The sequence below is a fragment of the Malania oleifera genome, chromosome 11 (assembly GCF_029873635.1).
Source record: "Malania oleifera isolate guangnan ecotype guangnan chromosome 11, ASM2987363v1, whole genome shotgun sequence".
Taxonomy (NCBI): domain Eukaryota; kingdom Viridiplantae; phylum Streptophyta; class Magnoliopsida; order Santalales; family Ximeniaceae; genus Malania; species Malania oleifera.
Window position 1 is genome coordinate 27,171,917 of NC_080427.1, and position 16,993 is coordinate 27,188,909.

The following is a 16,993-nucleotide window of genomic DNA, read 5'->3' on the forward strand; positions in this document are numbered from 1 at the left end:
AAATAAAATTAAGTTTCCATTATACATTCGCCTTATGGTAAATATTATAAAAATAAAAAATTATTCTAATATATTTATTAAAAAAATAAAAAAAATTAAACATTAATAAATTTTATTCATTAATTTAATATATTTTAAATATAAAAATTTAAATTCTTTCATACTTTCCTTTCCTCTAACTTTTTCTGAACTTCAAACCATCCTTAAAATAAAATCACCATCAAATTCCTTTTAGCAAACAAATTTCCACAATACGTTTTGAAGTATATATTTGCATACCCGAACAATACAACTCTTTTTTCAAGCACTCTTGCGAGGCCTCCTCACATGGAAAAATACATCGTTCGCTGTAATTTTTTTAAGTTTCAAATAATTACAAACACCTGTTTTCCAACTCTTCAAATTTTTCTAACACTATAACACAAAATTTAGGGAAGAAGAATTAATCATTTCCTAATATTTTAAGGTTTATATTTTGTAATTATTTCAATTTTTTTTTTTTTCAAAAAAAAAAAACAAATAAATTTCAAGCTCGTGTATAAGATGTTTAATTCACAGCTCCATCTAGGACTGTACACGGTTCAGTGCAGTTCGGCTTTGGCCAAAACCGAAACATAAATAAACTTCAAGCTCGTGTATAAGATGTTTAATTCACAGCTCCATCTAAGCTTTATTTCCCATAGCTTTGCCTTCACTCGCAGATTTCCGTTATCATCCCCCTCAAATATGTTCCATTGAGGTCAAGATTGAAAAAGGTACTAAACAAAAACCACAGATCACAAAATTTCAAGCACCTTAAAAAATTGCAGCACAAGTACAGGGTGACCTTCAATTGTCTGGTTTTCCTGTGTTGTCATTGAAAAAACTTTTTTTGTTTTTAAAAAAATAAATTCACAAAATTTCACACATTAAAACTTACAAGAACAATTAGAGGGTGAAGTTCGATTGTCTGGTTTTCCTGTTTTGTTGGAAATGTGTGACCTCAACAACTGTTGATGAAAACCAGAAAATAATAAAGGCTTTACTAATATTCTTCAGCTGTGTTTAGGAGTATGAGTTTCGGATATTAAATTTAGAATTAAGATAATTTAGATAAATTTCAATATAATTTTATATTATATCTTATCCAAGTACAGTATAAATCTAGATCCAACAATCATGTCATTCCACCTCATTGCAAAATAAGCAAGCAAAGAAACTCAAATCCTACAATAAAGTTCAATTCCGCACCCCCAGTCTCCTCGCTTCTCGCTTTTTCTCTTCTCCTACTTGACAACCAAAGGAGGCCTCTGTGGGATGTCGTCTCCATCTCCAAATATAATTAAGTGCCCTTCGTACAGAATGGATAAAGAAAATGTAGTGACGCTGACAGGAAACTATAGGGCTAGATGCGCCCTGTGAATTAGTCATGCCCAATGATTTAGTTGTAGTTGGGGAAGCATGAAAGAGTGAAGTATCCACTTTCTGCAGCAGTCTTCGCCATATCAAAGTATTGAGAAAGCAAATTCAGGAAGGATTATTCTTGCATCAAGTTCACTGCAATAACTATTATATTCCGTTCAACAATAATATTCTGTCACTTGCGGGGGGAAGGGGGGTGAAATAATATTAATAATACTCTCACTGGATGATGGAATAACTCAGTTATCGATTCACATCCCATTTTGAATTTGCAAAGAGTTTAATGAACATTTCTGGATGCAGAAATGCCTCTAACCTCTTATCCTTACTATTTAGAGCTCGGCTTAACCACAATTACTGGACAGCTCTGGCCCAATCAAGGACCATGATTAGGACTGGAACCTAGCTGTTATTGGGAAGTGTTAACAACAACTCAATTAGATGGTTCAGCTGTCTAGTTGTCTTTTTCGTTGAGTGATTTCTATCCATTTTGCAAGTAGCTCCATATAGTCAGTGTGTGTGTGTGTGTCGGGGGGGAGGGACGGGGAGGGAAGCAGATGAAACAAACTTTCTGTCAGGTCAACTGAGAGGATAAAACAAGGCTTAAACGAAGAAAAAATGAAAACAATTTCTTACCTGCCCATGCTCAGATTGTTTCTGAAGCTAATCAGATTTTTTCATTAGACTCAACAGAACGCCTGTGCTGAGACTTACAGCTACAAAACCTAGGGAGACTTCAGTTGATACATGGTACCCTGCACAAAGAGTAGAGAAGTGCTAGCTTTTTTTTCTAATTGAGAAGTGATACAGAAATCAAAGGAATAGAGAACATCTGCATTTAGAAAATACCCACCAAAATAATCTAGGATCATCTTAAAACCAATAAAACCCAGAACAACACCAATGGATGGCTGATCAAAAAAGAAAGATATCTATCAATACAATTTCAAACTCATCAACACAGAGCTGATAAAGATGACATGAGATAAAAGTAGGGAGTTCAGAAGGAATTAAAATAGGGCATGGGGTTAATGACCAAAAATTTTTTAAATGCATGAAGCTTGACAAGAATATCTTCCATTATGCATTCTTAGTAATTTGATTGCCAAGAGGCCCAAGACATGCTTTCATCACAGGTTGTTAAAGAAAGTAATGTAATTGATGCTAATCATCTAGATTGATGAGATCTAATGAATATTAATTCTCTAACAATTTCAAACCAAAAACCAATAAACTTCATCCACGTGCAAAGCAAATAGAAAATATCCATGCAAAACTTCCACTAATGAATTAAATATTTCAATGAGGCAAGCAAGAACAGTATTGTCATCCATTCCAAACTTGCCCAGAAGTTTCAGCAGCACCTTAACTGATCCAATGCAGTGAGGCAGTCAATGGTGATAAAGGTTTCTAAGTAATGAACAGGAATGGTCCTAAAAGATTGCCGATTTGCAAGAGATTTGTCAAATATTGGAATGACCACTCTCGTTGCAAGGAACTTCTTAGACCAAAAAGAGTGAGGTAAAGTGTGGTAATGTTTTTGAAAAGCATTATGCAGTGAAGTAGAATTAGGGAGTGAGGTAAAGTGTGGCACATAGCCAATGCATGTAGCACAAGCACTTCTATAAAGAAGCTGCATCCATGTCGACCCTAGGATTTTATTGTAGAGAAATTGGGAAAATTGAAAGAAAAATAGTAAGAGAAAATAGGGTTGATTACTTCAGGGATCTGCCTCCAAATTAGCCAAAGACTATGCATTATGTTATTAATTGAATGAAAGTCTCATAGGGTTACATATATAGGGTAGGGAACCTTACTCTTACTAGAAATGTAAAATATCCCAATCCAAGTCCTTAATGGACTCAAAACCCAATCGATTTGGGAATACAAACACATTAAATAAAAATCCCAACATTAAATAGAATCCCAATTGATTTGAGAATCATAAGACATAAGTTAGAAATCCCAATTGATTTGGGAATCCTAACATTACCTCCTTCAAATCAGCCTTGTCCTTGAGGCTGAGCAGCAATAAACTCTAGGAATCTCTCCTCCAAGGGTTGATAACTTTCCCAAGTTGCATCTTCAGATGGTAAGTGAGACCAGTGAACTAAAACTTCTATGATGTCTCAATTTCTACATTTGACCACTCAAGAGAACTAGAATTGCATGTAACTGCAACAGGACCTATACGTTTCAGGATCGTATAAGGCCCATAGAACCGAAGAGACGGCTTCACTAAAGAACAAACAGTCATAGATATCTGTCTATAGGGTTGTAGCCTAAGAAAAATCCATCACCCATTCAGAATTCCCTTTTACTATGGGGCTTATCAGGTTGCTGCTTCATACTAGCTTGAGTTGCAACAAGATTTTCCTCGAGGAGTTAAAGCACTTTGTCTCGATCATGTAACTCCTTGTCAATTTAATCTTTTGAATGATCCAGCTGAATACCTAGCAATAAGAGAAGGAGCTCGACCATAACACATTAATTAGAAATCCCAAATGATTTGGGAATCCTAACAAGATGCTAGCCATTGTGCATGAAATTACAAAGTGGAGATTGTATTTAATTGGTCAGCATTTCCAAATTCGGACTTATCACAAGAGCTTGAAGTGTTTTTTGGAGCAATGAATCTCTTCCATGGAACAACAAAAGTGGGTCACTAAGTTATTGGGCTATGACTATAAGATTCATAGTTGTCAAATCGGGATTCAAATCATGAATCGAAATTCCAATTTTGGGAACCAAGAACCAAGAATCAAGAATCAAATCGAATCATAAGATTCAATACAAATTTCCAAACAATTCTAAATGATATACATATATTGATATACAAACAACATGCAAAATTATCAAATACATTTAAATTTTGAAAATAAAAATACCATATTTCATGTGTATGCTTCCCTTAAACAAATGAGAAGTAAAAAAAAAAATTAAAACAATGAACTTTAGGCTATTTAAGGGAAGGAATCAAGAAACAATAATATCAACAATTTTTAAAAAAAAAATATTCCATGCATATTCTTTCTCAGATTAAAAAGAAAAAAATATATATGCTAAACAAATGACAATAATTGAACAAACAACTAAAAAACTAACTAAACAAATTATAATAATTGAACAAACAACTAAAAAATTAACTTTTGAATCTTAACAACACAATTAAATATGAGTGTACCACATTAGCCAGTGAGTGTTTTGCCCCTTCTTCTCAATGACAGAACACTATACTCGTTCTAAAGTGTAGAATGGTTTTGTGAAGGCAGTATAAGAACTAAAGTTCTATTTTCTCCTCTTTTTAAGCACAAAATTAACGTAGACAAGGAATTGAATGTAATCATGTAAAAAAACAAAAAAAATAAAATAAAGAAATGTTGTTTTTGGGGTTTTAAACTAGTCAAGTTTATCAGAGTATGATAGGTCCAGAATTGCATGAATTGATAGATTTGAATCAGTTCGATAGATTCGAAATGATTCAGTTTTTTTTTAGATTCGCTAGTAAGATTCAAATCGATTTGGTGTGAGGTTGATATCGTATGAATTGAGTCGTGAATCATAAGATTCCAACAACTATGATGAGATTATTTACAAGAAAGGGGCTGAGAATGTAGTGGCAAAAGCACTCTCATGACATCCTAAACAAGTTGAACTTATAGCTATTCATGCTTCACATATACAACTCTTGAACAAATTAGGAAGGAATGGTGGCAAAATCCAGAGACTTGAGGTATTATTCAAAAGCTACAAAAAGAGCCAACTTCAGTGCCTCCTTACTTTTAGGACTCTTTAAACTTACTATATAAGGGGGGGATTTTATTAGTGCCTAAGCCCACAAGCAAACCATACTGTAAGAATTACATGCATCACCAGTTGCAGGTCACTCTGGTTTTCTTAGAACCTATGTTAAGGATGTGACTCATATTTTGAGTGGAAAGTATGTACCGAGAAAAGCAAAGTGAAGCAAGGGACCAAGAGAGAGATGGAGGGTGCAGCCAAGGAGGGCAAACCATCGACAATTTGGGGTGTAACCGTCGATAGTTTCAGGCAGTAGTTGAGAGGCATTTCTTTCTGCTTCAAACCGTCGACAGACTTGGTCAAACCTTCAACGGTTTCAGTCGGTGCAAGTAACGGAATTTCGAATCCTAGATCAGTAGATTGGGCTAATCGGAGGGATTTCCTCCAGGGGATTGCTACAGAAGTGTTTTAGATCAACTATAGGTCTTCTGTACATATTAGATTATTATATAAATATTATTATGTGACCCTAGAAAGGATTAAGCTTGGTGCAAGCTTCATCATACTTGTAAGCTTCATCATCGATAGTGAAAATAGTTGCTACTCCCGTGGACGTAGGCAGATTTCCGAATAACATAAATTCTTGTGTTTTGATTGTTGCTTTCATTGATTCTCATTATTGAGTGATTGTTAGGTTCGTATAGTCCATCATCGAGTGCTTGCATTAGTTGTCTGCTTGATTCGTGAGTGAGTGAGAGTGCGCTTCTGCTAGGCATCAGCAAACATCAACAAGTGGTTTCAGGTTCTAGTTGCTTGTCACAGCAATTGTTATCTGAACAGGGTGCTTGTTGGTGGGAATCGAATCACAACAATCGCTATCAGAGCTATTGGTTCTCAATGGCTAGGATTTCTTCTGCAAGGTTCGAGGTTGGTAAGTTCGATGGAACGGTAAATTTCAGGCTGTGGCAAAGGAGGGTGAAGGACTTGCTGGTGCAGCAAGGGATGGAAAAGGGTCTATACAAATTAAAGAGGGAAAGCATGGACGACGCAAGTTGCAAGCTAAAATTGTGTCCACTATCAGGTTATGTCTAGCCGATGACGTGTTGTATCACATTATGGATCAGGACTCGCCGGCAGTGGTTTGGCTGAAACTGGGGTGCTGCTACATGTCCAAGTCATTGACGAACAAGTTGCATCTAAGCAAAAATTATATTGGCTTAAGATGGCAGAGGGTTTGGACTTGACTCAGCACATCAACGCATTTAATTAGATCATTAGTGATATGGGGCAAATTGATGTGAAGTTCGAGGAGCAGGAAAAAGTGTTGATGCTATTAAATTCCCTACCTACGTCGCCTACATACAAAAATCTGGTTACGACGCTAACTTGGGGCAAAGAAACCCTGGAGTTGGAGGACATCCCGAGTGCATTGCTCGAGTTTCATCAAAGTAAAAAGGCCAGCGATGAGGGTTCACATGATGAAGGGCTCGTGACAAAGGGTAATCAAGATCGTGGGAGAGACGAGTCTTGGAGTGGATTGAGTGGTAATAAAACCCAGTCCAGGAGGAGGAAGGACGTTCACTACTTTAACTGCGGGAAACTAGGGCATATAAAACCGGAATGTCTGAAGTGGGAGAAGGGAAAGGCAAAAGCTCAAGAGGGTTCTTCAAAATCTTCGAATGTAGTGGAAGAAGGGGGCTCGGGGAGCAGTGATTGTGAGATGCTTTCAATTTCATTAGGTTCAGAACGCCTCACGGGTTCTAGGATTCTTGACTCGGGATGTTCTTTTCACATGATGCCCAACAAAGTCTGGTTCACCACTTACAGATTGGTGAGTCCTAGTTCCATTCTGGTGGGAAATGGTGCGGTCTGCAAAGTTGTCAGAATAGAGGATACCAAGCTCAAATGTATGATGGTGTGGTAAAGACGTTGTGTGGGGTAAGGCATATACCCAATCTACGGAAGAACGTGATATCATTGGGTGCTTTGGATTGTAACGGGTATAGTTACAAGTCTGAAGGCGGGACAATGATGGTGTGTGATGGCGTATTGATGGTGATGAAGGGATAAAGGATAGCAGAGAATCTCTATACACTGCAGGGAAATACAGTTGTACGTGAAGTTGCAACTGAGAGTTCTGAGTCAGGAAATACCGTTTTGTGTACTACAAGTCTACAACCACACACAAAACGGTGGGTATTCTTAACTACATTATTGTGGATGTTTAGGAACCGGTGAGGGCAGCATCACGGGTTAGACATGGGTACTTCGTGAGGTTATAACAAAAGGTTTGGGGATGTCTCATGCGGCACGAGTTGGAGATGTTTTTCAAGCGTAACTTGTGGCTGAGATGGAGCACTAGACCAGGAGAGAGTTCCTCAGGTCAGATATTGGCGCTGAGTACGCTAGTGTTCAACGAGTTTTGTGAGGAGGGTATGGTGTTTGCAGGGCTTGCAAGGGACTTCTTGGTGAGTCAGCGAGTATGGCGTGTTTCTCGATTAATCGATTGTCAAAGGTATTACTAGATGGGAGAGTTGCAAGAGACATTTGGACTGGTTATGCGGTAGACTTTGGAGGTCCAGCAATGCACATTTCTAGTGAGGTGGGATCTAAGCTTGGTGTGATGTCCGGACAGTGCATCTTTCTGGTATATAAGAAAGGTGGGTTCAAGCTAGGTGATCTAATGGCAAACAAAGTGGTGATTGGTGGAGACATGGCTTTAAATGTTAAAGTCATGGGATAGCATACTCAAGTAGATGAAGAGAAATGGACACCAGAAAGCTACAGTAGCAGCAATGAGCATGTTGTGCAGGTAGAGTCAGAGACTCAGGACAGAAGTGCAGGGAGTTATAACAAAGGAGACTTGCGGTATCACAGGATAAATTGGAGCAAAAAGAAGAGATTGTGATGCAGGTGGAGTTTCTGACTCAGGGCAAAGATGACGTTGGTCATAATGCAGGGAGTTCAAGCTTGGGAAACCAACAGAATCACAATGGGCTCAGAGGCACTATCAGGCCACCGCCCAGGTGTGATCTGATGTCTTATGCAACCATTATTATCAGGAAGGATACTACTACCTTTCAGGAGGCAGTGCACGGCTAGGAAAAGGGTATGCGGATAGGTGTCATGATGGAGGAGATGGAGTTACTGTATAAGAATCAGACATGGGCGTTGGTAGAGCTCTCAGAGGGGGAAAGGGAGATAGGCTACAAGTAGGCAAGTATTCTATTGTTTTATGTGAGTGACATGCCGATTACTGAAAAGGTTTCAACTGAGATAAATCAGTCAAAAACTCTATTGAGAAAGGAAGTTGACATGAAGGTATTGGATACTGCCAAGAGTATTCTTGGGTTGGAGATTCACAAGGACAAAGTTACAGGGATATTGGGATTATCTTGGGGTGACTTAGTAGTCATAGCTGCAGGGAGATTGGTGTTATCTCAGGGCGGCTATGTGGACAGAACTATATGGAGATTATGGTTATCTTAGGGTGGTTTTAGGGATAAGGTGTTGTTGAAGTTTAGCATGGCTAGTATTAAACCGATCACCAGTGCACTGTTGGAGAATCTAAATAAACAATATACCGCTCAGTACTCAAGCATGAACGGTGATGTTCAAGTCGTTCCAAAAGTTTCCTACGCCAGTGCAGTTGGGTACTTCGGCAAGCAACAGAAGGTTCCGTCAATTGTGAGGTTCGCAGATGGAGACAACACAGGGGACTTGGATGACAGAAGGCTTGCAACGGAGTTTGTTGTGTGGGAAGGCCTAATTGTTGGAAGTCCAGGATACAGTCTCAAGGTGCGCTGGTTACAACTAGAGCGGAGTTCTTGGCAAAGGCTGAGGCTACCAAGGTAGCATTGTAGTTCAAAGGATCGTTCAAGGAGCTTGGGGTGGTTCAGCTAGGTGGAGTTCCTATTACCACAATCAAGTTCAAGCATGGCTTGGACTTGGTTTACGTCTTCAAACATCATAGGTTTCAAAAGCTAGGCGCAAGGCGCAAGCAGGCGAGGAGGCCAACGCTTCATCCCATGCAAAGCAAGGCAACCTGTAAGAGGCGAGATGAGGCGCAATGAGGCGCAGCAGGGCATTAGGTGACGTAAGGCGCATCTTGAAATTTTTGAACCTGTTAAATAAAGAAATAGCCAAAGGCCATAGCCCTAGCCTTCATTCGATTTGAACCAACAGAGCCCTAGCCCTCTTCGACCCTTCGAAGCCCCGCGACCCTTCGCGAGTTTGCCTTGCACTATTGCACATTTCGAACCAGCAGGAGCCTTCGCAAGCCTTTGAACCAGCAGCATGAGTCGTCTTTGAGCCTTCGAACCAGCAGGAACCTTCCCGAGCTCGCCTTCGAGCCTTCGAACCAGCAGCGTGAGTTCGTCTTTGACATTTTGAACCAGCAAGACCCTCACGAGTGTCTCCTCCACATTTTGAAGCAGAAGGAGCCTTCGCAAGTCCGTCTGCGAGCCTTCAAACCAGCAATGTGAGTTCGTCTTCGATATTTCGAACTAGCAGCAAGCTCGTCTTCAAGCCTTCAAACCTTCGTAAGTCATCTTCTTCTTCTTCTTCTTCTTCTTCTTTCTGCTGCCTGCTTCCTTCTGCCTGCTGCCTGCTGCTGCTTCTTCTTTTTCTTCTTCTTCTTCTTCTTCTTCTTCTTCACTTCTTCTTTTTCTTTCACTTCTTATTTTTCTTCTTCTTTTTCAGTTCTTCTTCTTCCTCTTCTTCTTCTTCTTTCTGCTTCCTGCTGCTGCTTCTTATAATATTATATGTATCTGCTGCCAGCTGCTTCTTCTTAGTTCTTATAATTATTATATGCAATTAAATATGTAGTTTAATGCAAGTTTATAACAAAAAACATAATACTTTTTTCACTAAATTTAGCTACTGTTTTGTAATTAATACATAATACATAATACATAATAGTTTAATGCATAATATTTAATGCAGGTTTATAATATTTAATGCAAGTTTATACATTGTTTTTGTAGTTAGGCTACCAAGTGTTAAATCTTGAATGGATTCTGGAAGTGGAAACTGTACCTCTGAAAAGAAAGATCCTGCATGGAAGTATGCACATTTGGATGAAAACAAAAATAGGAATAATTTGACTTGCAATTTTTGTGGCAAAGTCAGAAGGTGAGGAATATTTTGGGCAAAACAACATATTGTCGGAGAATTTAGAAATGTAATAAAAGAAAGCTCTTAGTGTGGCTCATGTACGTTAGGAGATTAAGGAGTATATGTTGAAGAAAGATATAGAAAAGGAGGAAAATGAGTTATTGCCCGACTTTGATGACATTGATCATTATGGTGAAGATGAAGAAGATGAAGTTCGTGAAATTGACACTCGTGGCAAGAGAATGCTTACTTATGGAAGTAGAAGTCGAAGTCAAAGTTCATACCAATCCAAGTGGTCCCAATCTACTAGTCTAGGTGGAGTAGTGGTGTAAGAACCCAACCCGAGAATTTCAGATTTTATAAATAACAAAAGGGTAAAAAGGTAAATTTAGTAGCCTTCGTCAACGAATCCATTGTTCTCGTCGACAAAGGCCTTTATACTCTTCGTCGCCGAAATTCAAAGACTCGTCGACGAAGAGATACCGAACGAGTTGAAAAATGTCGGAATAGGGTTCGTCACCGAAGAAATCGGTTCGTCAACGAAATGCGTAGATGATTTGTTGACGAAGGCATAGTCTCATCAACAAATTGGACCGGATCAAAGGGGCTATAAATATAATTTTTCATTTCTTTATTGCTAAGAAAACTCAAATCTCTCTCTCTCTCTCTCTCTAGAACTCGAACCACTCTCTCTCTCTCTCTCTCTCTCGGGTTTCGGGCCGTCTGTTACCCAAATCAACGATCCGACGTTACCACGTGGATCAGGAGGAGAATCTCTACGTTTATAGTGGATCAAAATTTCGTTTTGAAGATTTTCGGGTTTTAACCCAAAATCGACGTAAGGGTCCGATTTCGTTTTTGATTCGGTAGATATGTAGTAGATAGGATTATATTGAAGTATTGTTCTTCGATTTTTAGTTTTTGAGGATCCCATGACATTGTTTTGGACCAATTTAGTTCGTGTTTTGGTTTTCGGGGAAAGGTAAGGGGTTTCTGTTTATATCAATTGTTTTTGTAATCTGAATCGGTAAAACTGCAGTTTACGATTCTACAGATGTTTTGATTACTTATTTGGAAAAATTTATAGGGTGAAATTACAGGATTTTCGGTTTACAATTTTTGGGAAAAATTAGGGGTTTCGAGTATCATCTTCATTTCTGTTGGAAAATTTTATATTGGTATAAACTGTGATATAGAGATGACCGTACCTTGGATTATTTTTAATTGTATTTCTAGAATACTTGATATGTGATTGTTTGTTTACCCAAATAAGTGTGGAATGAGATGATGAATTTGAATGATGTATTTTGTGTGGAAAAGCATGCCGGTTAATTATCGTAGGCTGTAAATTATTCAAATGAGATATAGGAATGTGAGTTCCAAAATGTTCCAAGTTTTTTGAAAATTCCGAGTCGGGATAATACCGTAGGGGATATATTAAAGCAAGCCGGATTAAAATGCCGTAGGCTGAGATATTGAACCGAGTCGAAATAAGACCTCAGACTTTGATGTCCGGCTTTTGCCGAAGAGTGGGCAATACCACTAGACCGGCCGGTTTTTATCGAAGGGTGTGAGAACACCAAATCTGCACCGGTTCAACGTTATGGGGGCTTATGCTAAGCCAGGTTACCGAGGGCACCGGCTTTTGTCGAAGGGTGTAAAATACCACCAAACAGTCCGGCTTAGGCCGAAGGGTGTGACGACACCAGATCATATTGCTTTGTATCGTATGTATACTGGAATTGTATTTGTGAAAATACTAGTATTGTGAATGTATGTTTACTGTTGAAATAACACTCATGTATCCACACATTGATATGAATTGTTTCTCCCTTACTGAGAGGTGTCTCACCCCTATCATAAAAATGTCTTTCAAGTCTTTCGAGTAGTTGACACTAGCGTCCTAGCAGTTGAGGAGTGTGGTGGTTGGTTAGCTGTGTAGAGGTACTTGTGTAAGTACTGGTCCTTTGCCGGGTAGTCATTTTGGGTTATGTAGACACTCGGGGTACGTTATGTATTTTGGGGAACTAGATCGTGTTTTGTATAGACTCTGGTATGGTTTTATGAATGTGTCAAGTTGAATTTTCTGCAATGTATATACTGTGTATGTGATGATGGATAGGGTATACGTGAACCCTACGAGGTCGGACCCTTATATTGTGTAGTATCATGGATGTTGTATGATACAGGGACAAGTTAGGTTACTTAATCACACCCTGGGGCCTATTTCCGGGTTCGGGGCATGACAAGCAAAGATTATACTTTCGGATTTCTCCTAAGTGGTGAATATTCGCCAAGGTGGAGATTGTTAGAGATGTGGCTCATATTCTTAGTAGAACGCATATACCAGGAAAAGCACCAGGACGCAAGGGACCAAGAGAGAGATGCAAGGTGCAGCCAATGAGACAAACCGTGGACGGTTTGGGGTGTAACCGTGGACAGTTTGGGGTGTTACCATCGACGGTTTCAGACAATAGTTGTGAGGTATTTCTTTCTACTTCAAGTCGGCGCAAGTAACAGAAATTCGAATCCAAGATCAGTAAATTGGGCTAATCGGAGGGATTTCCTCCAGGGGATTACTACACAAGTGTTTTAGATCAACTATAGGTCTTCTGTATGCATTAGATTGTTATATAAACATTATTATGTAACTCTAGAAGGGATTAAACTTGGTGCAAGCTTCATTAAGCTTGTAAGCTTCATCATTGATAGTGAAAATAGTTGTTGCTCCCGAGGACATAGGCAAATTTTTGATTGTTGCTTTCATTGATTCTCATTGTTAAGTGATTGCTAAGTTCGTATAGTTCATCATTGAGTGCTTGCATTAGTTGTTTGTTTGATTTGTGCGTGAGTGAGAGTGTGCTTCCGCTGCGCATCCGCGAACATCAAGTGGTTTCAAGCTCAAGTTGCTTATCACAGCAATTGGTATATGAACTGGGTGCTTGTTGGTGGGAATCGAATCACAACAACCTACAAGTGCATTTCTCAGGAATTTTCTTAGAAAGGAAAAAGAGATGAAATCAAAAAGTTTGTGGCAAAATGTAATGTTTGTCAGTAAAAGAGGAAACTGTGGCAAGTCTAGGCCTTCTATGGCCTCTTCCTATTCCAAAAGAAGCTTGGAATGAAATCTCCATGGATTTCATTTAGGGACCACCATCTTCTCATGATAAGTCTCCTATTTTTGTTGTTGTGGACTATCTCAAAAAATATGCCTATTTTTGTGCCACAACTCACTGCTATAAATGTTCTTCATACTTTTGTTGAGAACATCGTCAAGTTGCATGAAATTCCTTAATCTATTATCAATGATCGTGACAAAGTCTTTACCAGAAACTTTTGGAAGGAGTTTCTCCATTTGCAAGGAACACAATTGAATAAGAGCATTGCATATCATTCACAATCAGATGGGCAAACCAAAGTTGTTAACAAGTATATTTGGAGACTCATCTTCGCCGCTTTGCTAGCGACAAAGGGAAGGATTGGGTGTGATGGTTCCCATGGACTGAATGGTTGTATAACACCACTTATCATTCCTCCATCAAGTTGACTCATTTGAGGTTGTTTATGGTCAAGCTCCTCCTATTCTTGTTAGGTATTTAGCTAGATCATCAAGAATTAATCAAGTTGACATGGAGTTACATGACTGACGCAAAGTGATTCAGCTCCTCAAGGAAAATCTTGTTGGGGCTCAAGCTCGTATGAAACAAGAAGCTAACAAGCACCATAGCGAAAGGGAATTCTCACTGAGTGATTGGGTATTTCTTAGGCTACAACCCTATAAACAGATATCCGTGGCAGTTCGTTCTTCAATGAAGTTGTCTCCTTGGTTCTTTGGGCCTTATAAGATCCTGAAATGTATAGGCACATCCAATTTTTCATGTCTCTTGCCTAAAATAGAAGTTAAGGGAGCAAGTTACCATGCAGCGCCACTTGCCTGATGTTGTATTGGTGAGGTTTAAGTGCAGCCACAAGCAATTCTAGGTCGTCGAGTGATCAAACATAGAAGTCAAGACATCATAGAAGTTTTAGTCTACTGGTCTCACTTACCATCCGAAGATGCAACTTGGGAAACTTTCAATTTTTGGAGGAGATATTCTTAGAGTTTATTGTTGCTCAGCGGCTCAACCTTGAGACAAGGCTTGAAGGAGGCGAGAACATTAGGATTCCGAAATCAATTGGGATTTCTAATTAATATGTTAGGATTCCCAAATCAATTGGGATTTTCTATTTAATGATAGGATTCCCAAATCAATTGGGATTTCTAATTAATGTGCTATGATTTTCAAATCAATTGGGATTCTATTTAATGTTAGGATTATTTAAAAATCTAACAGTCGGAAACTTAGACACAAACTATCTGACACTCCTTTAACACTTCTCTATGCTTCTTTCAGAAACACAGCAACTAGCATATTGTAATTTGACTTACATCTTAGTTCCCAAAAATAATAAAAATAATGATTTAAAATTATAATAAAATCAGCAACATTTACAATAGCATAAGTACTGTATTTTGGTTGGCTGACCGAGGACGAACAAGGTATTTTTTTCCAGCAAGAGGCATGTGGCTTCCTAGTGTCCTTTTCAAATCGGGATTCCACAGCTTAACGATGCCAATATATAGAAGTTTGATGGTTCATGACATCATGTGTTAATGTACAGATGAGATGGTCAATGACATTTTACGTGATGTATCGAGGTTCAGAACCTTGAGCCATTTTACATTCTCTTTTGGTGGACGCAAAAGACAACCACTAAAGTTACATACATCTGGAGCGCAATACATTCACAAAATGAAACAGAAGCAATACAAAAACTTGGAATTTTGGAAAGGAATGCCACATGCTCAATTTAGTTATCATGCACAGATAGGAATAGTAAAATTTTAGAGGATAAGAGCATCCCTGAGGTGAAATTCAAGGGTGTTGTGGTGAGAAGGCTTTATAGGTTTCTTGATTTGAATTGATCATCTTTATTTTTTAGCCTCTTTCCTTAATTAAGAATTTAAGATTGTATTTTCATTTAAAAGAAATTCAATAAAGTGATAATATATTTGCAAAAAGCAGAACAAATTTAGGGAAAGAAAATCTATCCCATACCTGTAGATACTCCAAATCAGACATGCTTTCAGAAACCAGCGAGTATAATGACCTTAAACCTACATTGGATGGAAATACAGTCAATTGATCTTTGCACACAATATATTCTATGGTTAAATTTTTGGCTTGCAATCCAAATGCATTTTATATTATCCTCAGAGTCATGGTCAGCTTAATATCAAAGTAAATGAAGGTCATCTATAACAAAAGCTTAATAGTCAACAATGCAGAACTAAACAGCAGTAATGAAGCTGCAATCTGAAATCAACAGGCCATCTAACATTAAGAACCTTATATGATCATCCTGTTCTTGGCTAATGAACACTTATAGTTAGAAATAAGAGACAGACAGGAATAGATGGCATGCAACTTCCAGATAGAAATAAACTCCATTGTATATCAAAAGGCAATAATTCACAGATATAGTTCTAGCAAGAGCAACCAAAAAAAATAAAATATTCATAAGAAAAAGAACAATAATTACCTAAGATGGCAAAGAGGTTTGATGTAAAAACAATGAAAGGATCTCTTGTTACACCAAAAACAGCAGGTATTGAATCAACCTAATGAAGATGAAAGATTGCTTCAAAATTCTTAATAAAATATTAACAGGAAAGCCCAAAACTCAAAATATATATGCCTGACGCTGATGAGGGGTCAAGGAAAACTTACAGCAAATGCAATATCACTGAGCTCAACAACTGCTACTGTGAGAAGTAAAGGTGTGGCCTGCCCAAAATGTTTTATGCCTGTTAGAATCAAGTAAAAAGAAATCAATTTTTTAAAAAGTAAATTAACCTGTGAATGCTGTGAGATGAAGATGCTATACAATGATCCAAAGAAAGCATAACATTGATGCTACATATTCATGAATTAAATATGCAACCATTTGATGTAGTAATAATATCAGAGGTCAGAATGAGGTGTAAAACAGTTAAACATGATGTCATCATGACTTACTTTCCACACACCATCCTGAAGTGTTATGAAACGATTGCCATCATAATTAGCTGAAACATTAAGATAGAACTAAAAGAAATTAGGAGATTGAAGAAACAATTAAAGCAAAATGGATCAACTTAAAAGTACACCACCAATGAGATTTAATACAAATATTCAACAGCAACCTTTTACTTAGCAATAGGCTTGTTCAAATTTGGAAAGGGGGAAGGGAAGAAACTTAAAAACAGGAGGGAAAGAGGGACAGGAGGAGAATATGGCTCCTGAAAAACCCAAAATTACTGCACTATATGGCTGTTCCCTTGAGTTAAATGTGATTTAGGTGTCTAGCTAAAATATTTGAGCATTAGCTAGGTCATAAGAAACAATAATATATATATATATATAGTAAATAGTTTAAGAGTATATAATATCCTCAGCCATGATCCTTATAAAATCAATTATTTAAATGAAGAAGATGGTATCTGCAGCAAGGATCGCCATGGGATATCCTATTTCTCTCTTGCAAAACCTCCCCTCTTCTCTCACAGAGGACTGGACCATGGAATTGTTAGAAGGCGTCAAGAGAGATGCAAAAATGTTCGCTTCCAGAGATTGGAGAAAGGGGGAGTAGTCTTGTTTGTTCATTCTTGAATGTGGCAATAGGTGGGTGAGATTCCCTGTAGTTGCTGCTAATT

General features: G+C 38.2%; 1 protein-coding gene across 3 annotated transcripts in view; it reads right to left on the minus strand.

Moving 5' to 3' along the window:
• Nucleotides 1-1,087: 1,087 nt before the first annotated feature.
• LOC131168521 (thylakoid membrane protein TERC, chloroplastic) overlaps nucleotides 1,088-16,993 on the minus strand; it is a 34,037-nt gene continuing 18,131 nt past the window's right edge. Inside the window, exons 9-15 of one of the 3 annotated variants that reach the window (XM_058128017.1) lie at nucleotides 16,317-16,366; nucleotides 16,029-16,085; nucleotides 15,841-15,919; nucleotides 15,357-15,415; nucleotides 2,255-2,312; nucleotides 2,038-2,156; nucleotides 1,088-1,536 (exon numbers count right to left, since the gene is read on the minus strand). In XM_058128017.1, coding sequence (XP_057984000.1) covers nucleotides 2,065-2,156; nucleotides 2,255-2,312; nucleotides 15,357-15,415; nucleotides 15,841-15,919; nucleotides 16,029-16,085; nucleotides 16,317-16,366 — 395 coding nt within the window. In that variant the 3' untranslated portion in view covers nucleotides 1,088-1,536; nucleotides 2,038-2,064. Of the gene's footprint in view, nucleotides 1,546-2,037; nucleotides 2,157-2,254; nucleotides 2,313-15,356; nucleotides 15,416-15,840; nucleotides 15,920-16,028; nucleotides 16,086-16,316; nucleotides 16,367-16,993 lie in introns of all 3 variants that reach the window. The other 2 variants (XM_058128016.1, XM_058128015.1) reach the window with 2 other exon arrangements.